Source organism: Patagioenas fasciata, chromosome 2, assembly GCF_037038585.1.
Source record: "Patagioenas fasciata isolate bPatFas1 chromosome 2, bPatFas1.hap1, whole genome shotgun sequence".
NCBI lineage: Eukaryota > Metazoa > Chordata > Aves > Columbiformes > Columbidae > Patagioenas > Patagioenas fasciata.
The window spans coordinates 169,302,555-169,327,528 of NC_092521.1; the positions used below are offsets into that span (position 1 = coordinate 169,302,555).

Sequence of the window (24,974 nt, forward strand, 5' to 3'; positions counted from 1 at the left end):
CGAGGATGCTGGGATTTGTAGTTCAGGAGCGCAGCGTCCTCCGGTGTCTGGTCCGGTTCCCGCTGATACAGGGAATTAACAATTCATTAACTAACAATTAACTAACTAACACTTAAAGAACTAAGGAGCTAACACTTATATGGGCTAAGGGTTAGCTCTCTCACTATTGCCCAGCTTTGCTTAGCTCTTTGTAACTTCGTACGAGAAACAGGAGTTCGCTGACGCCTTGCGAAGATAAAAACCCCTTGGGTGCATCCTTGGGTGAACTAGAGAACAGAAACTTGGGCGCAGGACAGGAGATAGGCCGGTTTGAACCAGCTCAGCAGTCTGAGTCCCAAGCAACTCATCACACTGGACCAAAGGTGATCACGGACAGAGGAGGAGACCCAGGGTCACAATCACTGCGCAGCTGCAACCAGGAGGAGCCGGAGGTGGAGACTGTGGAAATGGTCTCCTGAACTCATTGTAGTGAGAACTGCCTTCTCGGGGACAGGTGATGAATATGTGTGGGCATTCCTAAAACTGCCATGAATATGTAACACTTTACTGCACTTAATCAAGCTCACAGCTACTGTAAATTTACACACGTATTAGGTGAAGTTATTCCCCGTGTGTCCAGCGCTGTAAATACATACCTTCTTTACAATCTTAAGGGTTGAACGGTCATTTCCGCGCCTCACCGCGGCGAGGCTGGTGGGTGGAGGGTCCCCAGGGTGGTGAGCTCCCTCCCAGTGCTGCTTTAGGTGAGCTTTTTTATAGCCCTGCGAGCAGAGGAAAGTCTGGGGAGAAGGGGCGGTTGCGAAAGATCGACGAGGCTGGGGCCATGCAGAAGGGTCTCAGCTTCCCCCCTTTGTGTGCCACGCTGGGCACGTCAGAAGATGGAGCTCTGTGCCCTCCGGCTCGTCCCCCACCTCCGGTGCCGCCAGCCGGCCGGCTGTGGCTCCTTAGCGCGTTGTTGATGTGTAAATCACGTTCGCCCTGTACTGAATGTGTCACCTCCTGCTGCGGTGTTCGAGGCGTGATTCCTTTCAGCCTTTGACAATCCTTGGGCTGGAGGAACTAGTTCTGCCACAATATTTCAGCCATGATCCTTATCAAAACACAGCAACAGGTCACTGGAGGAGCTCAGTTGCAGTTTCATATCAATAATTTAGCTTAAGTGAATGCCTACTAAATATAATGAATAATCTAGAATTATAAGGTTGTATGATTTTTAAGATACTCTCTGCTTCACGTTCCTCAGTAAGCTGAATGTGCTGAAACCTTGAGCTTATATTTACCAAAAGCAACTACAAAGTGCACTGAAGAGCTGCACGATCAGCTTTGGTTTGCAGTTTGCTGGGAAGAATGGAATCGAGTGGGGAAAAAATAATGACTTCAAGGGTACTGTGGAGACTTTACAGACAAACCAGCACCTGCAAGGCCATAGACTATAAAAAATATCTACAGCTGAACAAAACAAAGGCCCAGCTGAGATCAGCGAAAAAGGTCCAATGAGAAGCAGGAAGACCCCAAATTGAAAGATCGCTATTGGACTGAATCATGGTATGAATGGGTTGTGAAGATACAAAAATCCTGGTTGGAGCTCTGGTCCCAGACTGAGCCACCCCTCCTGCTATTCTGCTCCATTCATTTATTTTTAATGATTGCTGTGCATCCTGTTGCCTGAATGTTTGCTCTGTGAACGGTTCTACACTGGGGAGGGACAGAGGGACGGACAGAAGCTGCTGCATTTCCGTTGCTTTTGGATTTTTCTTCCCTAGAGCTCCCTGCTAAAGCCCTGGCAGCACCGTCCCCGTTTCTGCAGCGCTGAAGCGAACTGGAGCAGCGAGTCCCGCTCGGCCCGGGGTGTACCAGACCTCTCCGGGGTGCGGCGGGGGCACCAGAGCCCTGGGCCAGGTGGGTATTTGGGGGCTGCGGTGGGGGTGAGGGGTTCCAACAGAAAGCCCTTCCCGGTCCCTCCTGGTCTCCCTCGAGCTCTTCCCCCTCCACCCCGAGCCCCTTCTCATCCCTCCCGCTCCCCACCACGAGCCCTTCCCGGTCCCTCCCAGGTTGTCCCCGGCTCGTCCCGGTCCACGCAAGCCCTCCCCGGTCCCTCCTGGTGTCCCCCCGTTCCGTTCCGTCCCGTCCCGCCCCGGTCCCCTTCGGTCCGCTCCGAGTCCTTCTCGGTCACTCCCGGAGTATCTCTGGTGCCTCACAAGCTCTTCCCGGTCCCTCCCAAGGTTTCCCCACCACCCCGTAGCCCCCCAGTCCCTCCCGGTGCCGGACACGTGGGCTGCTCCCGCAGGTTTATTGCAGATCGGGACAGGGCCCGGGGAACCGGAGCAGGCCGGCGGGGCCGCCACCGGGGTTGGGGGGAGCGTCCAGCCGGGGGATGCTCAGCGCCGGGAGAAATCCCCGCCTGCAGGAGAAGGAGTGAGAGAGACTCGGGACTTTGCGCCCCTGGGCGGTCCTGCCCCCACCCCGGTCCCCCGCTCACCCTGGCAGCTGCTGCACTGGCAGCTGTGGATGACGGGCAGCACCACGGGCTCGGCCCGCCCGCCGGGGCAGGGCAGCTGCAGGACGCGGACGGGGCTGGCCGGGTCCAGGCGGTAGCTGCAGCACTCGCAGAGGCTCTGCAGGTACGGCTCCTGCCCGAGGAACGCGCGGCTGCTGGGGGGGCGACACCGGGCAGCCCCCCCGCTGCTGCGCCCCAGCCCCGAGCAAAGCCCGGCCGAGACCCCCGGTGCTGACCTCGGGGGTGACGCTGGTGCGGGAGCGGCAGCGCCCGGCGCAGTAGCTGACCTCGACGGCGGGCAGGGCGCAGGGCCCCTTGGCGATGGTGCGCAGCTCGGTGAGGCGCCGGCACATGGAGGACGGCTCCTCTGCCAGGGGAGGACACGGTGCTGGTGCTGCCCGTGCTGCCCGCGCTGCCCACGCCGCCTCAAACGCCTCCCCAGCAGCGCGGGGCCGAGGCCGCGGGTCCCGAGGGTGCCCAGCCCCGCCACGGGCCGCGGGGACCTTACCCGGCCACTCCTCCCGGCAGACGGGGCAGCAGCCGCCCGGCTCCCGAACCTTCACCGCGCCCTGCCGAGACGGTGCCCTCATTCCCCGCCCACATGTGCCCCCTGCCCATGGGAACCCCAGCCCGCACACGCCCCCTGCCCACATGTGCCCCTCCCCACGCGTGCCCCCCACAAGTGATCCCTCCCATAAGTGCCCCCTCCCCACAAATGTCCCCTGCTCACCAGTGTGCCCTCCTCATACGTGCTCCCTCCCCTCGCCCCCCCTCCCAAGCGTCCCCAACCCCAAGCCCCCCGCACCTCGGGGCAGGTGAGGGGGGCGCAGCCGGCGGTGCAGGCAGCCTGCCCGTCGATGCAGCGGCACGTCTCGCACTCCTCCTGCCACTCGCTGCCAGCCTGCCCGAGGGGGAGACACGGCTCAGCCCGGCGGGGGTGCAACGGGGCACCCCCGAGCACAAGGTGCACCCCTGGCGCCGCTCACCTGGTGCGGCTGCCCCCGGTGCCAGCATTCGCAGAGCGCGGCTGGGACGCAGTGGCCGGTGCTGTTGCGGTAGCGGCCGGGCTGGCAGGCACAGCCGGGGGACAGGGCCGCGCTGCAGTTGCGCGGCAGCTCATTGGAGATGTCCTGGCAGCTCTGCTCGCAGCTGGCCGGTGTGTTGGGTTCCTGCCAGCGCTCGCCCGTGGGACAGGCTGCACGGGGCACAGGGCATGGCACTGTCACCATCACCGGCGCTGGCACCACCGCGGTGCAGGACGCAAGGATTGTTGCCTCCCCCCTGGGCTAGCACCCTGCAGATGACAGTTCTGTCCCCTCCCTTGCCAGCTCCCGGGGTTGAGGGACTGCGGGGGGACTCACGGCAGTCGGGGAGGCTGCATGGGGTCCGGCGGGTGGGGGGGCCCAGGCACTCTGCCCCCTCATAGAGGCGCTGTCGGAGCGGGCGCCGGTGGGAGAGCCGCTCGCCCACCCCGCATGTCACCGAGCAGGGGGACCAGGGGGACCACGGGGACCACAGGCAGTCCACTGTGGGGGACACGGTGAGACCTGTTGGCTGTGGTGTAGGGACCACGGCACAGGGACAGAGACAAGGATCTCTCACCATCACAGTCGTCCTGTGAGCAGTTGAAGACGCCGCGGACGCAGACGCTGCAGAGAGAAGGGGGGGTCAGACCCCACCCAGCCCCCACTGAGCTCCCAGCACCCCGGCTCAGCCACCCGCATGGGGTGACCCGCATGGGGCGACCCGCATGGGGTGACGCCAGGGGCCACGGCACCCACCAGGTGTTGCAGCTGTGCTGGAGGCGGCTGCCCGGGGCATATTCCTGCTGCTGCTGCTCCTGCGAGAGGTTGTGGGCCCCGGGCAGAGTGGGGGGAAGCCGGCAGCGGCACAACTCGGGGGGGACACAGACCCCATCCTGCAGAACCTGTGGGGCACCCGGCGGTGACCAGCAATCTCCCCTCCCTGGGTGGCAGCGGCCTCCCCGGGTGGTGGGTGGCAGTGGGATCCCCAAGGTGGTGGGTGGCAGTGGTGTCCCCTGGCTGGCAGTGGGATCCCCGGGGGCTGCAGGGAGGGCTCGGGGAGCCCTGCCATACCTGGCCGAGCGGGCAGGCGCAGCCGGGCTGGCATGTCTCCGGCAGACACTGTGTCCCCCGGTGGAGGTGGGCGCAGACACGGGGACAGGCGTTGGCACAGTCCACGTAAACCTGCCCGCTGGGGCACTCTGCGGGGCGAGGAGGGTGTGACTGCAGCACGGAGCCCCCCCCGTCCTGCGGCACAGCCGGCAAAGCTGCAGCTCCCTGACACCCCAACGGCCAACCCGAGCCCGGCTGAGACCCCCCCTACCCGGTGAGCAGTTGCGGGCGTTGCAGACGCGATGCAGCAGCAGCGGCTGGAGGGGACACGGCTCCTCCTGTGTCCCCGGGCCCGGCAGCAGCTCCCGGCGCCGCTCGGAGGTACCCCCTCCGCAGCTGGCACTGCAGGGGCTCCACGGGGACCAGGGGCTCAGGCGGCAGCTGGCTGCGGGGGCAGCGCGGGCTCAGCATCGTGTCGCCGTCCCGCCGTCCCGCCGTCCCGCCGCGGTGGCACTCACCAGGGCAGGGCTCTGGGTTGCACTCAGCCGTCTCCTCCGTGCCGGCAGCACCGCAGGGCACCCCGCCGGCGCTCTCCAGGCAGCCACGGTGCCGGGACGTGTTACCGCCACCGCAGCTGCGGGAGCAGGGTCCCCACGGTGACCAGGGTCCGTAGGAGGGACACGCCAGGGGTGGGCAGGCGAAAGTCCCGTTCTCGCAGGTGCTGCACCAGGAGGGACGTTGGCATCAGCATCCCACTCCCGGGCTGTGCCACGGGGCGCGGCTGCCCCTGTCCCGCCAGCGCGTCCTCCCCACGGCACCCACCAGTTGTGACAGTCCAGCTCGGCCGCATGTCCCGGCCGGACCTGCCGGCTGCTGTTGGCAGCGGGCAGCCCGCAGCGGCATTCGGCAACGGGCACGCACGCCCCGTCCTGCAGCAGCTGCCCCGGGGGGCATTGGCACCCTACGGGGGCAGAGAGGAGCAGGTCTGCACCCATGGGTGCTGCGCGTGGTCCTGAGCCCCCGGTGGGCGGGGGGGCTCAGCCGCGGGGATGCACAGAGCAGGGTGTGGGTGCACCCGTGTGCCAAGATGCAGCAGGAGCTGTGGGGCAGGGAACGTCACGACTGTGATGGGGGTGTGGGGCAGGGGGCTGTCCTATATGGTGGGACATGTAGCGGCGGGGGGGCACGTACCCGGCTTGCAGGGCCCCTGCAGACACTGGACGTGGGGCCAGAGATCGGCGCAGGCGCGGGGGCAGCCGTCGGCGCAGGACGCGGTGAAGACGCGGCCCCGCTCCCCGCACGTCTCCCCTGGGCGCAGGGCGGGTGTCAGCGTGCACAGGGACACGGCACCCACCGCGGCCCCCCCACGGTGCACAGGGACGCGGGGGTGCCGGGTGGGAATTACCTGGGCAGACGTCGGTGTTGCAGCTCTCGGTCTGGGAGTGGGCACCGCGGCACCGCCGGCTGCCCGCCGGGTGCTGGGGCTGGCGCTGCCGCAGGCGGTAGCCCCCGCTGCAGGGGTCTCGGCAGGGCCCCCAGGGTCCCCAGGGGCTCCAGAGGCAGGGGTCTGCGGGACACGGGCGTCACCTGCCCCGCGGGGCACCCCTGTCCCGTCCCGGTGTCCACGGCACCCTGCAACCCCCGGTACCTCGGCAGACGTGGGGCTCCGGGCAGAGCCGGTCCTGCCGCAGTTGGGCCGAGCAGGCGGCCTTGTCTCCGGCCCAGGGCAGCCCGGTCTGGGGGTCCAGGCAGGTTCGGTAGCGATGCTGCACCGCGGCCAGGGCTGGAATCCCTGCCGGTGTCCCCCCCGCCAGCGTGCCCTCTGCTGGTGTCGCCTCCGCCGGCGGGGCCAGCAGCTGGGCAAGGGTGGTGGGACCGAGCGCGGGAAGGGGCAGGCAGGGGCCACAGGGTGACCACTCCGACCATGGGCTCAGCGGCAGCAGCCCTGGCGGGATAAAGAGCCTCTGGGGAACCCGCAGCCGGGGGGGCGGGGCGGGGGCAGCCCCCACCCGCGTGGGGCGGGCAGTGGGCAGAGAGGTGCCCACCCCGCGGGGGTGCCCTGAGCAGAGAGAAGCGGGGGGCTGGGGCCAGGCTGGGGAGCTGCTGCCGAGGGTGGGGGCTCTGCGGTGCGGGCGGCTCCGCACTCACCCTGGCAGCCCTCGCTGCTGCACCGCAGGGTCCCGTTCTGGCACACGCTGGAGGAGAACAGTGGGTGAGCACCCACCGCCGTGGTGTGCCCTCCGCCCCCCCGTCGTGTGGGGCTACCCCCCCGGCCCCGCTCACCACTCCTTGCAGCCCAGCAGGACCGTGTCGCCAGCAGCCAGGGCCTGGGGGCCGCCCGGCCCGCCGGGGTGCAGGCAGCCGCACTGCGCGGGGGACACGCAGCCCCCGGCGTGCTCCAGCAGCCCCTGCCGGGACAGGCGACCATGGCGGGGTTGGCAGGTGCCCCCCCTGCACCTCCCCCCTGCCTCTGCAGTGCCAACTGGACGGTAGCACCCAGGTCTTGCTCCCCGCCCCGTGGGACTGTCCCCGTCCCCATCCCATCCCCAGGGACGCCCCCTCCGGAGCCAGAGCCCCAGTGCCAGAGCCTCCTGCCCACCCCTGCCCGCTCTTGCCTGCGGGCAGGCGCAGCCAGGCAGGCAGGGAGGCGGCTGCGGGCAGAGCTCGGGGTGCTGCAGGCTGGAGCAGAGCCGCTCGCAGGGGGGGCCGCAGGGCTGGTACTGGAAGGGGGGGGCACAGCTGGTCTCTGCGGGGGAGACGGGTCAGGCAGGAGCCCCGACACGGGCAGGGGTATCCCAGGCAGTGCCTGGGACGGGGAGGGGACAGGCAGCACAGGAGACAAGTAGGGGCGGGCAGGGAGATCCCAGGTGTGCAGGGACAGGGCAGAGAGTAGCTAATGTACAGGACGGGCAGGGTGCAGGCAGGGGGGCGCAGGGGACGGGCAGGGTGCAGGCAGCGGGGCGCAGCGGACAGACAGGGTGCAGGCAGCGGGGTGCAGGCAGCGGGGCGCAGGGGACAGACAGGGTGCTGGCAGGGGGGCGCAGGGGACGGACAGGGTGCTGGCAGCGGGGCGCAGGGCACGGGCAAGGCGCAGGCAGCGGGGCCACCGCAGCCCTGTCGCTCACCAGAGCACCTCGAGGTGTTGCAGGGGCGGCTCTGCACGTCGAGCCCGGCGCAGCCGGCGGGTCCCTGCCGGTGCCGGTGCCGGTGCTGCCGCGGGGCCTGGCAGGAGCAGCGGCTCCAGGGGCTCCAGGGGCTCCAGGGGCAGGTGGCTGCGGGCAGGCAGGGGACAGGGTGACGGCTGCAGGGACCCCACTGATCCCCCAGTCTGGCCACCCCGGCCCCCTACCTGGGCAGGGGCGCAGGTAACAGGCCCCCAGCTCCCGGTGCGGGCTGTGGCTGTGGTTGCAGGCAGCACCGGGAGAACCGGGGGGCACGCAGGGGCAGGCAGCCTCCCGGGCGGCCAGGCCCGTGCCGCAGGAGCGGGAGCAGGGGCTCCAGGGGCCCCAGGTGCAGCCGCCCGACCCTGGGGACACAGCACACCAAAATCACCGCCGTGACATGGCGCGGTGCCCGGGGTCCCCTCCGTCCTGACCAGGGCCCGTTCACGAGGTTTGGGGGTCCCAGGGGATTTGCGTCAGCCTTCACGGGGGCCACAGGGTCCTGGCACCGCCCGGCACGGGGTGGATACCATGACGGGGGGACACGGGTGGGTACTCACTGTCACAGGGGATGTCCTGGCACTGAGTGCCCTCGGGGGTGCAGGTGCTGTGGGAAGGGCACAGGGTGGGTGGGTTTGGGGGTGCAGTTGGGCTCCGGGCTCCCCTGCCCCCGGCACTGACCATCGGCGGCACTCGCCCTGCAGCCAGCTGTCCCCCAGGCGCCTCTCGCTGCCCGCCTGCAGGCAGAGGGGCGGGCAGGGCCCCCCCGTGCAGCCCCGGCTCTGCTCCTGCGGCTCCTCGCACTCGCCATCCCCTGAGTCCGGGCTGGAGGTCCTGGGGGGGACACGGAGGGACACGGGGGGCTGGGAGGGCAAGGGTCTGGCTGGCACCCACCACAGCTCATCCCCGGTGCCGTGTCCCCTGAGGGCTGTGTCCCCTGGGTGTTGCGTGTCCCCTCCTGGGTGCCATGTTCCCCGGGTGCTGTGTGTTTCCCCCTCAGCCTGTCCCTGGGTGCTGTATCCCGTCCTGCAGCCCCTCACGGGTGCCGTGCCCTTTGGGTGCTCTGCAAGTTCCCTGAGTGCCATGTGTGTCCCCTGGGTGTCGTGTGCTTCCCCTGGGTGCCACGTTCCCTGGGTGCTCTGTCCCTCGTCCCCCCCCCAGCCTGTCCCTGCGTGCTGTGTGTGTCCCCCAGGTGCCATGTCCCCCCTGCAGCCTGTCCCTGGGTGCCCTGCAGCTATCTGTGGGTTCTGTGTCCCCGGGGTGCCATGTATGTCCCCTGGGTGCCGTGTCCCCCGCACAGCCCCCCAGGTGCCATGTCACCTGAAGCGGGTCTGCTGCCCGTCCCCGCAGGTGACACTGCAGGGTGCCCAGGGGCTCCAGCGGCTCCAGCTGCAGGGGGCCGGGGGGCAGCCCTGGCGGGTGCAGCGCAGGCGGCCCCCACTGCAGGTGCAGCTCTCGCAGCCGTCCTGGTGACGGCTCCCGGGCACCCAGCTGTGCCCCTCCGCGTCCGTGCACTCGCAGTGGGTGGGGGGCACGCAGCCCCCGTCCTGCTCCAGAGTGCCTGTGGGGACGGGGTGGGTTTGGTGACAGGGTGGGTTTGGTGACAGGGTGTGGGACAGGGACCACCACGGGGCACATGTGTGCGTGTGCATGGGTGTACGGACATGCACGCACATCTGCTCCCGCAGAACACACAGGCACCCCCAGCTCTGCCTGGGGAGGGATCGGACCCCCCCAGCACCTTGCCATTCGGGGGGGACACAGGGGTTGCAGGCACAGGCAGGACTCACCGTTGGGGCAGCGGCAGCCGGGCTGGCAGCGCTCGTCCTGCCCGCAGGCCAGACCCTCCTGCAGGTCCCGGCAGTGCCGCGGGCAGCGGTTGGCACAGCCCACCAGCGCCATGCCGGGCGGGCAGCCCCTCCCTGCAAAGCACGGCCACCAGCGTCCCGGTGACCTCCGATCCTCCCGCAGCTCCCCGTGGCACCCAAGCCCTCCGTGCCTTCCCGGGTCGCCCCACGCCCCCCCAGATCTCCTGCTGGCCCCGTGCCCTCCCAGGTCCCCCAAGGCCCCCGTGTCCCCTGTGCCCTTCCGAAGCCCTCATGCACCCCATGCCCTCCCAGGTTCCCCCATGCGCCCCCAAGCTCCCCGTGCCCCCCGTGCCGTACCGCAGGGCTGAGGGTTGCAGGGGCGCAGGTGGTGCCTCTCGCCGGGGCAGCGCTGCCCCCCGTTTTTCGGGGGGGGGCGGGTGCAGGAGCGGTTGCGGATGGAGCGACCCCCCCCGCACGTCCGATCACACCGCGACCAGGGGCTCCAGGCTGACCAGGCGCCGTCCACTGCCATGTGCCGAGAGGGCATCAAACGGGGGGCTCTGCCCCGACCGCCGCCCCGAGTTCCCCCCACTGACCCCCAGCCAACCCCCCAAGCTCCCCTCCTCAAACCCCCCAACCAGCTCCCCTGGGCCCCCCATGCTGTTCCCAGCCCCCCACGCTGCCCTCCCTAGGCCCCCCCAATGCCCCCAGCCAGCCCCACCAACCCCCCCATGCTGCCCCTCCCGGCCCCCACCCTTGCAGGCCTGGAGGTTGCAGACGCGGCTCTGGCTGTTGGCGCTGAGGATGTCGGGGCACCATTGCCCCCCCGGCCCGGGGGGGTTGTATGCGCGCAGGCGGAGCTGCTGCCCCCCCCCGCAGCTGCGGGAGCAGCCGCCCCACGGCCCCCACGGCGTCCACCAGCAGTCCTGGCCAGCGCAGCCCCCGTCCGGGCAGGTGACGACAGCTGTGGGGACAGCGGGGATGGCACCCGCAGCGTGGCAGCGCCCCCAGCGCGAGCAGGGGGACCCCCCAGCCCCACCTGCGCAGTGGGGCAGGTTGCAGACCCACTGCTGGGCGCTCTCCCCCCGGCAGCCGCCGGCCCCGCGGCAGGAGCGGCTGCGGCTCTTGGTGGCCGGCGCCTCGGGGAGGGTGCAGGTCTTGGAGCAGGGGGTCCAGGGGGACCAGGGGCCGAAACCCTCCTCTTCCTCGGCACCTGCGCCGGGATGAAGCCCCCCCCGTGAACCAAGAGCATGAGTCCCCCCGAAATCTTGGATCCCTCCGAGTCGGGGGTCCCAAGGGGCTGTCCCCCTCCCTGCACAGCCCTCACCTGGGACGGTGGGGCTGGGCTCCGGTGTGGGGACGGTCACCACTGCGGGGGGAGATCAAACATGGTGACACCCCCCTACCCTCCCGACCTCCACGCCTGGGGAGGATCCAGCCCCGCCGGGCTGGGGCAGTGGGACCCACGACCCCGTGGGACAGAGGGGACGAGGAGGAGGCTGTGACCCACAGCAGAGGCGATGGGGACAGCACTGCGACCCATAGCAGAAGGGACAGGGACAGGACTGTGACCCACCGGGGCAGTCGGGGCTCTGGCAGTACTTGTTGTCGGTGCGGGGTCCCACACAGTCCTGGCCCCCGTTGGTGGGCGGCGGGGCGGTGCAGCCGCGCTGGCGGATCGTCAGCCCTCGCCCCCCGCAGCTGGGGGAGCAGGGGCTCCAGGGTCCCCAGGGCCCGAATCCCCCATCCCGCCGGCACCCCGGCTCCGAGCAGCGCAGGCGGCCGTGCAGGCAGGTGCTGCGGGGGGGCGGCGTCAGGGAGGGGTTGGGTGACAGGGACAGGCAGCAGGTGCCGAGCACTCACCAGTTGGTGCAGCCCAAGAGGATGGTGCTGCCTGGGGGCAGCTCCTGGCCCGGTATGAGTGGGGGACTGTGAGTGCCCAAGCCAGGGGGAGTCGGGGGGCTGGCAGAACCGTTCTGCAGCTCCCGCAGGAGCTCCGCCGTCAGCATGCAGGGACACTCCTGCATTGCACCCAAAGTCCCAGAGAGCACCCATCACCTCAGGGACCACCCACCACCCTGAGGAACCCCTACCAACCTGGAGAACAGCCACGGCTCCATGGAGCCCCCATTACTCTGGGGAGCACCCATGGACCCGGGGAGCACCCAACATCCTGGGGACCACCCACCATCCCAAGGACCCCCCATCTCCCTGGGGAGCACCCATGGACCCGGGGAGCACCCAACATCCTGGGGACCACCCACCATCCCAAGGACCCCACATCTCCCTGGGGAGCACTCATGGACCCGGGATGTCCCCGCTACCCAGAGAACCACCAACCATCCCACACAGCTCCCACCATCCCAAGCAGCACCCACCACCCCAAGGAACACCCAGCATTCTGGGAACCTCCCATCTGGGCTCCCCCAGGTGAGCAGGGACGAGCATCCCCCCCAGCCCAGCGCAGGAGGAGGCAGCACCGGGGGGTCTCCTCACAGAGGGGGGTGTGGATTGGGGGCACAGGGGCTCACCGAGAGGCAGGCACCGTGGTGCAGGTAGGTGCCGGGGGGGCAGTGGCAGCCCTCCTGGCAGCCCCCCCAGACGCAGCCCACCTGGCCGGCCAGCTGGGCACAGCTGTAGGGGCAGCCCTCGCCGCGCTGGCACTCGCGGTACAGCCGTCCCGCCGGGCAGCCTGCCTCTGCGCCAGCACCAGGCTCAGCACCGCAGGGCTGGGGGGCTGCGCTGGGGGGCTGGGGTGTGGGGCAGGGAGGGGGGCCAGCACTCACCCCGGCACACCTGGCTGTTGCAGAGCTGGCTCTCCAGGCCCAGCCCTGGGCACACCGGCTGCTGGCACTGCCGTCGGCGCAGCCGCTCGCCCCCTCCGCACGAGACGCTGCAGGGCCCCCATGGGGACCACGCACCCCACAGGGACCGTGTGCCCCATGGCACCTCTGCGGGCACAGGGGGAGTGCGGGATGGCATGGCGTGCCTTGGCCTCCCCGGCAGTGAGGGCTTTAGCTGGTGTTGCACCAATGCCAACACCCAGAGCGCATGGGAAAAGGGGCCCTGGGGGATCTGCTCTTCCTCATGGCACTGCATGGCACTGCATGGCACTGCACTGCACCGCATGGCACCACGCTGTGCCAGACCGCACTGTATGGCACCACATCACACAGCACGGCGTCACGCTGTGCTGCACAGCATTGCCATCCTGTGCCACCCCATGCACCCTCTGCCAGCCTGTGCCCCCGCCCTGTGCCACCTGCTCCCCTTTCCCTGCCTGCTGCCCCCTGCCCCCTGCAGCCCCGTCTCCCCAGCCCACCTGGTTCCACCATGCCCCCACACTCCACCTCGGGGTCAGGCAGCTGCTGGGGGCACCCACCCTGGGGACACTCACCGCAGGGACACCCAAGGGTGCCAGCCTGAGGGTCCCCACTGCGTGTGCACTCAACCCCAGGGACACCGCCCCGTGGGCACCCCTCCCGGGGACACCCACACCAGGACCCTCCAGTCTGGGGCTGTCACTGCTGCAAGGCCAGGCAGGGTGGCTGCCCTGGGCGGGGGTCACAATGCACCCCGGTAGTGTGTGTCCCCTCCAGCACTGTGTGTCCCCCATCACCGCGCACACCCCAGGACCCCCACCCAATCCCGGCGGTACCTGGGCAGGGCTCTGTACCGCACACCATCAGCCCGGCCGTGCAGGTGCTGCGGGAGAGGAGGGTCAGTGCGGGGGGGCATCGGGTGGGGACCCCCGTCTGAGACCCCGGGCGGGGCAGCGGCGGCCGCATCCTCACCAGTTGTTGCAGGCGTCGAGGGCGACAGTGTCCCCGGGCTGGTAGAGGCGGCCGCGGTGGTGGCAGGGACAGCGGGCGGGGGGCACACAGCTCTGGTTGTGCAGCAGCAGCCCGGGGGGGCAGGCGCAGCCGTCCCGGCAGAGCGCGGCACATTCCACCCCCGCGGCCAGGTCCAGGCAGAGCCGCGGGCAGGGCCCCCCCCCGCGCCGGCACTGCTCCGCCGTCCGGTACCGCGTGTCCCCCGGGCACCGCGCTGTGGGGACAGCGGGCAGGGCTGGGCACCGGCCACCCCGGCACCGCCCGCCGCGCTCCCGGAGCGGGACACTCACCTGGGCAGGGCTGGGCGCTGCAGTCCCGTGTCTGGGCGTGGGGACCGGCGCAGTCGGGACCCCCCAGTGCCGTCGGGGCGCAGGTCCGGTGCCGCCGCTGCTCCCCGGGGCCGCAGGGAGCGGAGCACTCGGACCAGGGCGTCCAGGCGCTCCAGCCGCTGCCGGGCTCTGCTGGGGACGGACGGACCCGTGCACTGGAGGGGCCACTGCGACACCGGGGTCCCTGAGCCACCACCGGCACAGCCCCCGCTATCGCCGGTGCCGCCGCGGGGCCGGGTGGACACGTACCGGTGTCGCAGGGCTGGTGGCACTGTCGCACCTCTCGGGGCTCCCCGGCGCAGGGGGCTCCTCCGGCCGCTGCCGCGGGGTTGGAGGGTGACCTGCGGGAAGGTGCCGCGCTGTCATCCCGTCCGTGGGGCAGCGCCATCGCCGTGGGGCAGGGCCTTCCCCCCGGCCCCGCACCTGAACCTCTCCTGCGTCCCCGCGCCGCAGCTGCTGTCACAGCGGGTCCAGGGCGACCAGGCGGACCAGCCGCAGGACACAGCGCAGGACACGTCCTCGCATGTCACCACCCCGTCCTGGCACACACTGGGGACGGACACCGGGCTCAGCTGCGGGAACGGGCGAGGGACATCCCAGAACAGCCCGGGGGGCGCGTCTGGCGAGCCCCCCAGCAGCGCTCGCAGGCAGCGTCGGGGCACAGGCAGGGTGGGGGGCGGGGGCCGCGGGTCGCTGCTCACCACCGGCGACAGCCCTGCAGGAACAGCTCGCCGGGCCGCCGCCGCTCCCGGGGCAGGTGACACTGGCACCGGCTGGCGTTGACGCAGCCGCCGTCCTGCAGGTACAGCCCCGGCGGGCACCGGCAGCCTGCCCGGCGGTGTCCTCTCAGCGCCGCCCAGGGAACCGGTGTCCCCACCCTCTTCGGCCCCCCAGCTGTCACCGTGCAATCTCCTTCTCCCCCTATGTCCCCCCAGCCCCACCACTCACCCTCCTGGCACGGGCTCTGGCAGGTGCTGTTGGTGCTCAGGTCCCCGCAGGTCTGGGGACAGGGGGGCACCTGCCCCCCCTCGCAGTCCCCTGCCCGCACAAACACCATCTGGGGGCCGCAGGCTGAGGAGAAGGATAAGCAGGGATGCTCAGGGATGGGGCACCACGTGTGCCCCCGCCAGTCCCCCGGCCCCCTGTATGGGGCCTCTGTCCCCCCGCACCCCACCCCCTACCTCCCCTCTCGCCCTCGCGGGGGTCGCCATGTCCCCCCGGTACCTGGGGGGTCCCCGCAGGGCTGCAGGTTGCAGGGCTGGATCTGGAGGGGGCCCCCGGGGCAGGGCTGCCCCCCGTTCTTGGGGGGCGGGTCGCTGCAGCTCCGCAGCCGGCTCCGCACGCCCCCCCCGCACTCAACGTCGCAGAGGGACCAGGACCCCCAGGCTGCCCACGCGCCGGGCACTGGAGGGGAAGACAGAGGCAGGGGGCGTGCAGGCACCCCCTGCGCACCCACCCACCCGTGCTGACGCAGAGCTCGGCAAGGTCCCCTCCCCAGGACCCTCTGCCACCCCCTCAGTGGGCATGGGCCCCTGTGCCCCCCACCAACAAGGACCCCCCAGCTGTCGCAGGGTTGGTTGTCCCAGCTCATGAGAGTCCCAGTCCCAGATGATGGGAATCCCAGCCCACGAGGGTCCCAGTCCATGGGGGTCCCAGCCCAGGAGCAGGTACCTGGGCAGGCACGGAGGAAGCAGGCGCGGGTGTCGAGGCGAGGGTGGGTGCAGCCCCCCGCGGACAGGGCCCCCCGCAGCAGAGCCCGCCGGCGCAGGGTGACCCCCAGCCCGCAGGAGCGGCTGCAGGGGCCCCAGCCGCCCCATGGGGACAGGATGCAGTCGACTGGGGGGACAGAGATGGGTGTCAGGGCTGCCCCAGGGGGTCCCCATTCTCCGGTGGTCCCTGGATCCGACCCTTGGACCCCTCAACCTCGTTTCCCCCCAGCCTTAGTGCACCCCAACTTTGATCCCCCGGCATTGTTGCCCCCCAGCCCCGGTGCCCTTCGGGTCCCCAGAGCAGGGCAGGCAAGTGCACAAGTGGCTGGATGCTGTAGGGAGGGGGAGGCACCATTGGCCAGGAGCGGGACACTTTGGGATTGGGGGGCTCCCTCTCTCTGTCCCTCACCCCACGTACCACAGCCGTTCTCGTCGGAGCCGTCGGGGCAGTCGGGGTGCAGGTCGCAGCGCTTCCCAGGGGGCAGGCAGCCCCCGCTGCCGCAGGAGAACTGCTTGGGGGGGCAGGGAGTGGGGGGGCCGCCGGTGGGGGTGGGCCAGGCCAGGGGGCTGGTGGACGTGGCGGGGCTGCCTGAAGAGCGGGCAGAGAGCGGGGCTCACTACAGGCAGGCCCATGCGGGCAGGGCTGGGGGGCTCGGCCCCTCCAGGGACGGGGTCCCCGCAAGACGGGGGGGTCCGGCTCACCACAGCTGGCCTCATCAGAGCCGTCCAGGCAGTCGGGGCGCCCGTCGCAGACCAGGGCCGCATCCAGGCAGCCCAGCACCCCGCAGGTGAACTGGCCCCGCGGGCAGAGCAACCGGGGCAGGGCTGGTCCTGGGGGAGTCAAGAGGGGGGCACAGGGGGCACAGCCCCCTCCCGTGTGTGGGGTGAGCACAGCACCCAGCTCACAGCACCCCTGACCCCACAGCACCCCTGACCCCACAGCACCCCTGACCACACAGCACCCCTGACCACACAGCACCCCCAGCCACAAGCCAGGGTGCTGACTCCCCCTCTCACCCCAGGGACACCCACATCCCCATCCCGCTCCCAGGGGTGCCACATTAGCTGGGGGTCCACGCCTGTCCTCGATCCCCCCCGCCCCGGGATGTCCCTTACCTGGCGGGATCAGTGCCAGGGAGGGCAGTGCTGTGACCCAGGGGAACACCGTGGGGGCGTTCGGCAGAGGGCAGACCCCCGGGGGAGTGGTTCCCATTGGCAGGGTGTCAGGGGGTGTCAGGGGCCCCCAAAGTCCTGCCCCCCCCACCCTGCCCCACGGCCGATACCTGGGGAAGTGGGCTCAGCGCTTTTCGGAGACAACTGGGTGGCAGTCCCAAGGGACAGCTGTGTGGGGACAGACAGACGTGACTCGCTGCAGCCCCCTGTCCCTCCTCTGCCCCTCCAGCCCCTCCGGGACTCACTGCGGGCGGGGACACCGATGGTGGCTGGGTGCTTGGCCACAGGACACCGGCTACCACGGGGGCCACGGGGCTGCAAGCAGCAGAGCCAGCAATTAGGGGTGACCCACCCCGACCCCTTCGGCCCCCACGGGACCCCCGCCTTGCCGGCACCCGCACCTGGCGCTGCCAGGAGTCCCGCAGGTGGTCTCGTCGGTGCCATCGGGACAGTCGGCGACGCCGTCGCACCGCCGGGACGCCGGGAGGCAGCTGTTGGAGCCCGGGCAGGCGAAGTGGGACGTAGAACACTGCCCGTGTGCTGAGGGGGTCACCGCGGGGGGCAGCCCTGCGCGGGGCAGGCGGGGGGGAGTGTCAAGGGTAGCCCCACGTGGCACGAGATCCCTCAAGGCACCGACCCCCCCACCTGGCTCACCACAGGGCAGCTCGTCGGAGAAGTCCCCACAGTCGTCGATGCCATCGCACAGGGCACCGTGTGGACCCCCGGGGACGCAGCCCCCGTTTCTGCACTGGAACTCCCCCACACCGCAGGGGCGCTGGCTCGGTGTCACCGGCATCGTCACCGTCACCGCCGGCATCGTCATTGTCATCGGCACTGTCACGACCCCGAGCTGGGCAGGGGGCACTTTGGGGAGAGGGCAGAGGTGGGTAGGGAATGGCTCCCACGGCAGGGGGGTGAAGGGTCTCCCCGGCCCCCTGTACCTGGGGGGCAGCCCAGCAGCTCGGCGCGCAGGACGATGCGGTTGTGGAAGTCCTGGGGGAGGATGCGGACGTGCCGCGCCTGCACCATGCGGCCCAGCAGCCGCACCGCTGGTGTGCCGGCATCCCAGTTACCCTGGAAGAGCTGCGGGGAGCAGGGGGACAGGCAGGGGGTGCAGGCAGGAACGGGCAGAGAGGTGTGCACACATGTGCGTGAGCATCCATGTGCACGGCCCCTGTGTGCACCCACAGCTGCACGTGCAGCTGGTGCCGGCCCCTGCACCCCCCGGACGCCTCCCCCCACCCGCAGTCCCATCCCAGCGCCGGCAGCACCTTGGCCTTGGGTTGGCCACCGGCGGCGACCTCGCGGTAGCCGTGCCAGTGGGAGCCGTCGGTGCTGAACTGTAGCAGGAAGGCGGTGACGAAAGCGTCAGAGGAGCCGGCTCCCTGCACCACCACCCCTGCCAGGGGACACAGCGACATGTGTGGGCACTGCCACCCGCCCCGTCACCCACCCCGTCACCGCTACCGCCGGCAACACCCGGGGGTCCGGACGGGTACCCACCGGTGACGTTGGTGGGTTCCTGTAGGTCCAGCTGCAGGAAGGGGGGATCGGAGAGCAGCGCCGGGTAGGCGTCGTCCGGGGGGGCCCAGCCCCGCAGCTCCTGCCCCGGGTGGCCGCCGTGCAGGCGGGCAGCGTGTGCGGGGGTCCCCGCCTGCGCCGAGGAGGCGGCGAAGCTGCTGTCCGGCAGGGAGGGGGTGCCCAGCGGGCGGTAGCAGGGATCTGCCGGGATGGAGGGTACGGGCTGGGGGAAATGGGGGGGCACAGCCCCGGGCTCTGCCTGCACCCTGCCCGCAGCCCCGCGGGGAGGGGGGGGTCTCGCTTACCGCCGAGGGGAGGCAGCGGGAAGGTGAGGAGGGGGCTGTCGGGAGGCTCTGCCGGCGTAGCGGAGGGGGGCTGCGTCATCAGCGTGGGGGGGATGGCCGTCCCGTTGTCACCTGCAGCGGGGACAGCCACCGTGCAGCCGCTGCCTGGGTAGGGCACTCATCACCCCCCCAGCCCCCGTGCCCCCAAACTCACCCGCCGGAGCGCAGTAGCAGCAGGAATCCCCGCGGCCCTCCACCAGCACTTGGCCCTGGGGGGATGTCACTGTCACCACCACCGGCACGGAGGGTCCCCCCGTGCCCCGTCGGGGGCTGCCCCAGCCCCCCCGCCCTCACCTGGGGGCAGCCGGCGGTGCGGTGGGGGCAGTAGGGCGAGCAGCGCACGACCAGGCTGGGCAGGCACTGGCAGACGCGACACGGCCCCCCCTGCCAGCGCTCCCCCGGGACGCGCCGACGGCCCTGCTGCTGGCACTGCCGGCACGGAGCCGTCTGGCACCTGCGGGACAGGGGGTCAGCGGGGAGCCCACCCCTCTCTCCGCCCCCCCCTCCGCCCCCCGCCCCACCTGCGGGCTTTGCGGTAGATGCCGCGGCAGCTCCGGCCGCCGCCGCGCCGGGGGGGGTTGGTGGGGCTGCGGAACGACCACTGCACGCTCTGGACGCCGCAGGGTCCCGGGCACTCGCCCCACGATGACCACGCCGACCAGCCGCAGTGCACTGCAGCACGGGGGGCACCCGGTCAGCGGGGGCACCGGGCCAGAGGGGTTCCCGGCACCCCCCTCCCGCCGCCGCGGGACCCACCGGCGCAGGCAGGGTTGGGGCGGCAGTGCCGCAGCTGCCCGTCCAGGCAGGTGCAGAGGCGACAGTTCAGCTTCACCGGCTGCCCAGGCCGGTACCGGAGCCCCCCCGCCTGGCACGGGCACTCCCGGGGGAACACGCACCGGCCGCCGCTGCCGTCCAGCACCAGCCCCGCCGCGCACCAGCACCCTGCGGTGGGGGGGAGAGTGGGTTGGGGTGCGCCACGGCCGGCCCCTCGCCCACCCCAAGGCAGGGGCTGCCTCGGGGTCTCCGCAGCCACCCGGTCCCCTCACCTGGGCTGCAGGGCCGGTCCTGCCGGCACTTGGCGCCGGCGGCGAGGTCGGCGCAGGACGCGGGGCAGGGGGCGCAGGGCCGGGGCTGCAGCCCCCCCGGGCAGGCGGAGGTGTTGGTGCAGCCCCCGGGCTCGCAGGCGCCTGGGGAGGGAGGAGCGGGGTTACCCCCGGAGCCCACCCGGCCCGCGGAGCCCCCCGACAGCACCCACCCATTTCGAGGCTGGCGGGGGACGCTCCGGGCAGCTCGGCGCAGTGGCGGCCGCCGTTCTGGGGGGGCCGGCAGTCCCGGCGCCGCAGCCGCACCCCCCCGCAGCCCCCCGTGCAGTTGGACCAGGTCGCCCACTCGCTCCAGGAGCCGTCAACTGCGGGCAGGAGGGAGACGGGTGATGGGGGGGCAGCCCCTGCCTGCGCCACCTGCCTACACCTCCCTGCCTGCACCGCCCCGCCCTACCCGTGCTCCCCCCGGAACCCCTGGACCCACAGCGAGCCCTGCGCTGCCCGGGGGGCCCCTGCTCCTGCCCCAGCAGCCCTGGCAATGGGACCCCCCAGGTCACCCCAAGCCCCTGCACAGCCCCGGCTGTGGGACTCCCCGAGGCCCCCGGGTCCTGTTGGCCAAGGGACACCCCAAATCCCCCCAGCAGCCCTGGAGGGGGGAACACCGAATTCCCCAAATCACCCCAGCCATGGGAATCCCCTGGAGCCCTTGGGCAGCCCATTGGGGTGATCTAGGGGAATATTGGGGAGGTCTGAAGAGACATTCGAGTTCTCCAGGGGATATTGGGGTCCGGGGCGGGGGGGGATAATGGTGGCCTAGATGGGGTATTGAGGTGCCTGGGGGGGAGGTATTGGAGTGTCCCAAATTGTATTGGAGCGATCTAGGGAGGCATCAGTATGCTATAGAGAAGTACTGGGGTATCCCTAGAGGGACTGGGAACCCACATCGGAACATCCCACCCACCTGGGCAGCCTCAGCCACGGGAACACCCAAACCCTCCAGGCAGCCCCAACCATGGGAACCCCTAAACTCTCCAGGTAGCCTCAGCCATGGAGTCCCCAAGTCATCCAAAGCGATAAGGGCCACCAAATCTGTCAGGCACCCCAACCATGGGAACCCCCTGGCAGCACTGGTGGTGGGAACCCCCAAATACCTCAGGCAGCCCCAGCTGTGGGAACCCCCAAACACCCCGGCACCCCACCCACGGGAACCCCCTGACCCTCCTGGGCACCCCAGCAGTGGGACCCCCGCACCCCGCTCACCGGGGCAGGCGAGGCGGAAGCACTGCCGCTCCTGCGCGGCCGGCCCGCGGCAGCGGTGCAGGACACCGGGGCGGCGCTGGTGGCAGCCCCGCGCACGCCACTGCAGGCCGGGGCCGCAGGAGAGGGTGCAGGCGCTCCAGGGCCCCCAGGGCCCCCACGCCCCGCAGTCCTGCTCATCCTGGGGGGGGCCCGCTCCAGCCCCGCAGTCTGGCACCCCGTCACACACCTGCGGCACCGGGGTGATGCTGAGCTGGGGAGGGGGCACAGCGCAGCATGGACTCCCAAGTGGCACTGGGAGAGGGGGGGGTTTCCCATGCCCCCCATACCTGCTGGAAGGTGACACAGTCGCCCCCACCACAGGTGTATTCAGCACAGGGACCCCCAGTCTGGTTGCTCCTGTCGGCGGGGATGCTGCTCTCTGTGGAGGTGACACAGGGTGGCCATGGTGGGGTGGCTGTTCCCAGCTGCAGGCCACCAACACCTCCTCCCTCCCTCGCTGGGGAACCCCTCACCACAGGCCAGCTCGTCCTCGCCCTGGGGACAGTCGGTGGCACCATCGCAGACCCTTGACATGTTGAGGCACACACCGTCATCGCAGGCAAAGTGCCCCGGGCACGGCGGGATGGCGGTGGAGCCTGTGCCAGGGCCAGAGCAGCGTCAAGGCGTGACGCGGGAAGGGGACACCCGAGAGCATCCCACCACCCTGGCTGCTGCAGGGGGGGACACCAGAGGGACCCCCTCAGGGGCTCACCACAGTGGTCGGTGCTCTCGTCAGAGCGGTCGTGGCAGTGGGGGACACCGTCGCAGAGGTGGCCGTAGGGAACGCAGCCGGTGCCGTGGGCGCAGGGGAAGTGGCCGGGCTCGCAGCCGCCGGCGCAGCCCAGCTCGTCGCTGCCGTCGCGGCAGTCGGCCTCGCCGTCGCAGAGCCAGCCCCGCGGCGCGCACTCCCCGCTCCCGCACGTGAAGGCGTAGGGGCCACATGCTGGCACTGGGGGTGGCGGGTCACCGTGGGGTGGCAGGTCACCGGGTGGTGCCTACCCCAGCGTCCCCATCGCACCCCCATCCCCGCCAGGTGCCACCCTGGCGCAGAGCACGGGGCTCCCGGCAAGTCCCCCATGCTGGCACCGGGGCTGTGGGGAGCTGTGGGGGAGCTTGGGGTCCCTGGAGGACTATGAGGGGGTCTGTCTGCCCCACGGCACCGCTGCCCCTCACCTGCCGAGCCGTTGGTGGGTGCGGTGGGCACGGCAGCGGGCAGAGCTGCCGCACACCCCGCCGGGCTCTCGTCCCAGCCGTCCCTGCAGTCGTGGATGCCGTCACAGACCGCGGATTCACCAATGCAGGAACCATCGGGGCAGGGGAGCTCCCCGGGGCCGCAGGTCACCCGGTCTGGCGGGGACACAGTCCCATGGGGCAATGATGCTGCAGGCAGGGGATGTGCAGGGGGTGGCCCGGCCCCACAGCCCCTCACCTGGGCAGAAAGCTTCATCGGTGCCATTGGTGCAGTCGCGGTGGCCGTCACAGACAGCGGATGGGGACAGGCACTGGGTGTCGGGGCACTGGAAGTGGCCGGGGGGGCAGCCACAGCCGCGCTCGTCACTGGAGTCGCCACAGTCGTCGCGGCCGTCGCAGCGGTGAGGGTACGGCACGCACCGGCCCACCGCGCAGCGGAACTCCCCCGCCCCACAGCTCGGGCTGCAGCCTGCGGTGGCAGCGGTCAGAGACCCTCACCGTGGAGCAGAAACCCCCACGGATGGGGGCTCAGACCCCCTTGCCATGGGGCACAGCTGGCCTGCAGCTCGCTCCTGCACCCTGCTGCTCTGGGACCCCTGGGCACAGCAGTGGGGTGGCCACAGGGTCACTCACCTGCCTCGTCCGAGTCGTCAGCGAAGCCACAGTCCAGCTCCCCATCGCAGACCCGTTCGGGGGGCAGGCAGCGCCCGCTGGCACAGCCAAACTCGGGGGGCACGCAGGTTGGGGGGGCGCAGTCGCTCTCGTCGGAGCCGTCGCTGCAGTCGCGGACGCCGTCGCAGCGGGCGCCCCAGGCCAGGCACTGCCCGCCGGCGCAGCGCGGCTGGTGCGGGGCGCAGCGCGGGGCGCACACCTCGTCCGAGCCGTCCCCGCAGTCCTCCTCGTTGTCGCAGACCCAGGCACCCGGCACGCAGCGCCCGTCGGCGCGGCAGGAGAACTCCCACTCGGCGCAGGACGGCGCGGCTGGGCAGGGCTCCGGCGAGGACGGGCAGCGCCACTGACCCGCTGCACACGTGCTGTGGGGATGGGGACGGCTCAGCCCTGGCGTGTTCTCCGCCGGTGTGGCTTCACCGTACTGGTGGGTGCCGGATGGTTGGGCCAGCGTCGTGCTGGGACTCACCAGTTCTTGCAGCCCTGCTGCACCGCGGCACCGGCCGGGAAGGCGAAGCCGTCCCAGAAACACGGGCACTCGATGGGCTTGATGCAGCTGCCATCTGCAGCAGAGATGGGAGGAGGCGTCAGCCCCACAAGAGCCCCACGCCAGCCCCACGCCAGCCCCACGCCGTCACCAGGGCTCACCGTGCAGCACAGTCCCCGGGGGGCAGAAGCAGCCCTCCAGGCACAGCAGGCCCTGGCAGTGCTCGGGAGGCTCCCGGCCGAGGCTGCGGCAGCTGGGGGGGCAGGGGGGGCCACAGGCGCTGTACTCCAGCCCCCGGTCGCACTGCAGGGCTGGAGATGGGGGATGAGGCCAGGCGGGGACCCTCCACCCCACAGTTGCCTGGCCCCACTCCCTCCCCAAGGCCCCATGGCAGCTCCTGCACCCCCCAGCATCCCAGACCCCCCAGCCCCATCACTTGTCTGGATCAGCCATGGGACAAAACTCAGAGTCCAGCACAGCCCGTGGGGCGCAGCTCAGCCCCCAGCCCAGACGCCCTTGGGACAGGGATGGGGACAGGGACGGGGAGGGGGCGGTGGCTCACGGCACAGCTCCTGGCTCCGCCATCGGATGTGGATGCCGCGCCGGCCGCACTCCTCGGCGTAGGCGGCGATGGCCGTGCACAGGCACTCGCAGTCTCCCCCGGAGTCGCAGCTGTGCGGAGCAGGGTGGTGGCACCGGGCGCAGTGGGACGGCAGTGGAACCCCCCAGCTGCGGGACCCCGGCACAGCCCCTAGTGGGGGCCAGCACTTACCCACAGGCGTCGAAGACGCACCAGTCGTAGAAATGCTGGCACGGCACCGCGTCGTGGCACGGTGCGAAGAGCCGCTGCCAGAGCACGCTGCAGCGCCTGCGGGCCCACGGCGCCCGGTGGGGGCTTTCCTGGGGGGCCAGCGCTGCCATCAGATGCCACCTACTGGCCAGCCAGGCGCCAGGGCTGTCCCCTCACCTGCCACCCCCCAGCTCCAAACAGCCACCCTGGTTCCCCCTCTACGTCCTCGTCCCCATGCTTACGGTGCAGGGGTGCCGGGTGTCGGCACTGTTGACCTCAGGGCAGAGCAGGCTGAGGCGCCAGGAGTTGCCAAAGAGCTGGGGCGTGGGCTCCAGCACCCCTTGCCGGCTGGTGAAATCGTTCTCGGCATCGCCGTCGAAGTTCCCGCAGAGCCCCGCCACACGGCCCCGGTGCTGCGGCTCCAGCTGCACGTACACCCGCGTGCCTGGGACAGCATGGCGCTCAGCACCAGTGTCCCACCGCAGCACGGCCAGCCCAGGGAACCCCCGGAGAACCCCGAGCCCCCGCATGGGTCTCACCTCCGTCCCATAGCACCGCCAGCCCCAGGCGGGAGAGCAGGAGGAGGAAGAGGCCAGCGCGCTCCAGCGTCAGCCCGGACCCGCTGTAGACTTTGGGGGGTCGGACCGAGACCCCGTTCACTGTCACGTCCCTCCCTGCCAGGACAGGGCTGTCAGGGGTGGGGACCCGCGGCACGTCCCCATCCCCATAGGGGACCCACCCTGGGCCCCGCCAGCCCCTCACCCCGCAGCATGTGCACGATGGTGTTGCCCATCACCACCACCACCGACTTGGTGCAGGTGACGCCGCTGGTGCCGCAGGGGACATTCTCAGCAGTGACAGCAAAGAGGCCGGTGACCTCGCGTGCCAGCAGGTACTCGCAGTCCCCCAGGAAGGAGAAGGCTCGCCCGTCGAAGGTGATGTAGTGGGGGTCCCCAGTGGCGATGCAGGTCCCTGCACACTCCTCGTGGCCGCAATGCCAGCGCTGCCCCCGGCACACGCTGCGGGGACAGAGCTGAGCGCTGGC

The 24,974-nt window shown here is 70.8% G+C and overlaps 1 protein-coding gene across 1 annotated transcript in view; it reads right to left on the bottom strand.

Moving 5' to 3' along the window:
- Positions 1–2,287: 2,287 nt before the first annotated feature.
- Positions 2,288–24,974, bottom strand: part of LOC136099095 (SCO-spondin-like) — a 29,306-nt gene continuing 6,619 nt past the window's right edge. The window contains exons 20-92 of the mRNA XM_065833053.2: positions 24,692–24,948; positions 24,469–24,603; positions 24,172–24,374; positions 23,912–24,039; positions 23,702–23,811; positions 23,301–23,450; positions 23,122–23,215; positions 22,617–23,017; positions 22,222–22,452; positions 21,966–22,139; positions 21,505–21,741; positions 21,266–21,388; positions 21,080–21,171; positions 20,754–20,979; positions 19,706–19,858; positions 19,497–19,637; positions 19,207–19,392; positions 18,972–19,122; positions 18,745–18,904; positions 18,605–18,659; positions 18,412–18,522; positions 18,089–18,307; positions 17,887–17,984; positions 17,527–17,668; positions 17,240–17,449; positions 16,987–17,152; positions 16,831–16,900; positions 16,696–16,753; positions 16,115–16,243; positions 15,831–16,001; positions 15,375–15,539; positions 14,928–15,107; positions 14,652–14,774; positions 14,405–14,531; positions 14,127–14,252; positions 13,953–14,044; positions 13,665–13,835; positions 13,336–13,588; positions 13,200–13,246; positions 12,328–12,492; positions 12,073–12,239; positions 11,405–11,562; positions 11,118–11,338; positions 10,869–10,910; positions 10,581–10,754; positions 10,296–10,505; positions 9,899–10,066; positions 9,524–9,655; positions 9,054–9,294; positions 8,415–8,567; positions 8,294–8,340; positions 7,922–8,098; positions 7,698–7,844; positions 7,188–7,318; positions 6,856–6,980; positions 6,721–6,767; positions 6,456–6,517; positions 6,221–6,392; positions 5,978–6,139; positions 5,764–5,880; positions 5,395–5,533; positions 5,091–5,293; positions 4,844–5,017; positions 4,594–4,721; positions 4,279–4,424; positions 4,100–4,146; positions 3,859–4,023; positions 3,484–3,692; positions 3,303–3,398; positions 3,006–3,066; positions 2,734–2,864; positions 2,480–2,630; positions 2,288–2,401 (exon numbers count right to left, since the gene is read on the bottom strand). Of these exons, the coding sequence (XP_065689125.1) occupies positions 2,379–2,401; positions 2,480–2,630; positions 2,734–2,864; positions 3,006–3,066; positions 3,303–3,398; positions 3,484–3,692; positions 3,859–4,023; positions 4,100–4,146; positions 4,279–4,424; positions 4,594–4,721; positions 4,844–5,017; positions 5,091–5,293; positions 5,395–5,533; positions 5,764–5,880; positions 5,978–6,139; positions 6,221–6,392; positions 6,456–6,517; positions 6,721–6,767; positions 6,856–6,980; positions 7,188–7,318; positions 7,698–7,844; positions 7,922–8,098; positions 8,294–8,340; positions 8,415–8,567; positions 9,054–9,294; positions 9,524–9,655; positions 9,899–10,066; positions 10,296–10,505; positions 10,581–10,754; positions 10,869–10,910; positions 11,118–11,338; positions 11,405–11,562; positions 12,073–12,239; positions 12,328–12,492; positions 13,200–13,246; positions 13,336–13,588; positions 13,665–13,835; positions 13,953–14,044; positions 14,127–14,252; positions 14,405–14,531; positions 14,652–14,774; positions 14,928–15,107; positions 15,375–15,539; positions 15,831–16,001; positions 16,115–16,243; positions 16,696–16,753; positions 16,831–16,900; positions 16,987–17,152; positions 17,240–17,449; positions 17,527–17,668; positions 17,887–17,984; positions 18,089–18,307; positions 18,412–18,522; positions 18,605–18,659; positions 18,745–18,904; positions 18,972–19,122; positions 19,207–19,392; positions 19,497–19,637; positions 19,706–19,858; positions 20,754–20,979; positions 21,080–21,171; positions 21,266–21,388; positions 21,505–21,741; positions 21,966–22,139; positions 22,222–22,452; positions 22,617–23,017; positions 23,122–23,215; positions 23,301–23,450; positions 23,702–23,811; positions 23,912–24,039; positions 24,172–24,374; positions 24,469–24,603; positions 24,692–24,948 (10,756 nt within the window). The 3' untranslated portion in view covers positions 2,288–2,378. The remainder of the gene's footprint in view (positions 2,402–2,479; positions 2,631–2,733; positions 2,865–3,005; positions 3,067–3,302; positions 3,399–3,483; positions 3,693–3,858; positions 4,024–4,099; positions 4,147–4,278; positions 4,425–4,593; positions 4,722–4,843; positions 5,018–5,090; positions 5,294–5,394; positions 5,534–5,763; positions 5,881–5,977; positions 6,140–6,220; positions 6,393–6,455; positions 6,518–6,720; positions 6,768–6,855; positions 6,981–7,187; positions 7,319–7,697; positions 7,845–7,921; positions 8,099–8,293; positions 8,341–8,414; positions 8,568–9,053; positions 9,295–9,523; positions 9,656–9,898; positions 10,067–10,295; positions 10,506–10,580; positions 10,755–10,868; positions 10,911–11,117; positions 11,339–11,404; positions 11,563–12,072; positions 12,240–12,327; positions 12,493–13,199; positions 13,247–13,335; positions 13,589–13,664; positions 13,836–13,952; positions 14,045–14,126; positions 14,253–14,404; positions 14,532–14,651; positions 14,775–14,927; positions 15,108–15,374; positions 15,540–15,830; positions 16,002–16,114; positions 16,244–16,695; positions 16,754–16,830; positions 16,901–16,986; positions 17,153–17,239; positions 17,450–17,526; positions 17,669–17,886; positions 17,985–18,088; positions 18,308–18,411; positions 18,523–18,604; positions 18,660–18,744; positions 18,905–18,971; positions 19,123–19,206; positions 19,393–19,496; positions 19,638–19,705; positions 19,859–20,753; positions 20,980–21,079; positions 21,172–21,265; positions 21,389–21,504; positions 21,742–21,965; positions 22,140–22,221; positions 22,453–22,616; positions 23,018–23,121; positions 23,216–23,300; positions 23,451–23,701; positions 23,812–23,911; positions 24,040–24,171; positions 24,375–24,468; positions 24,604–24,691; positions 24,949–24,974) is intronic.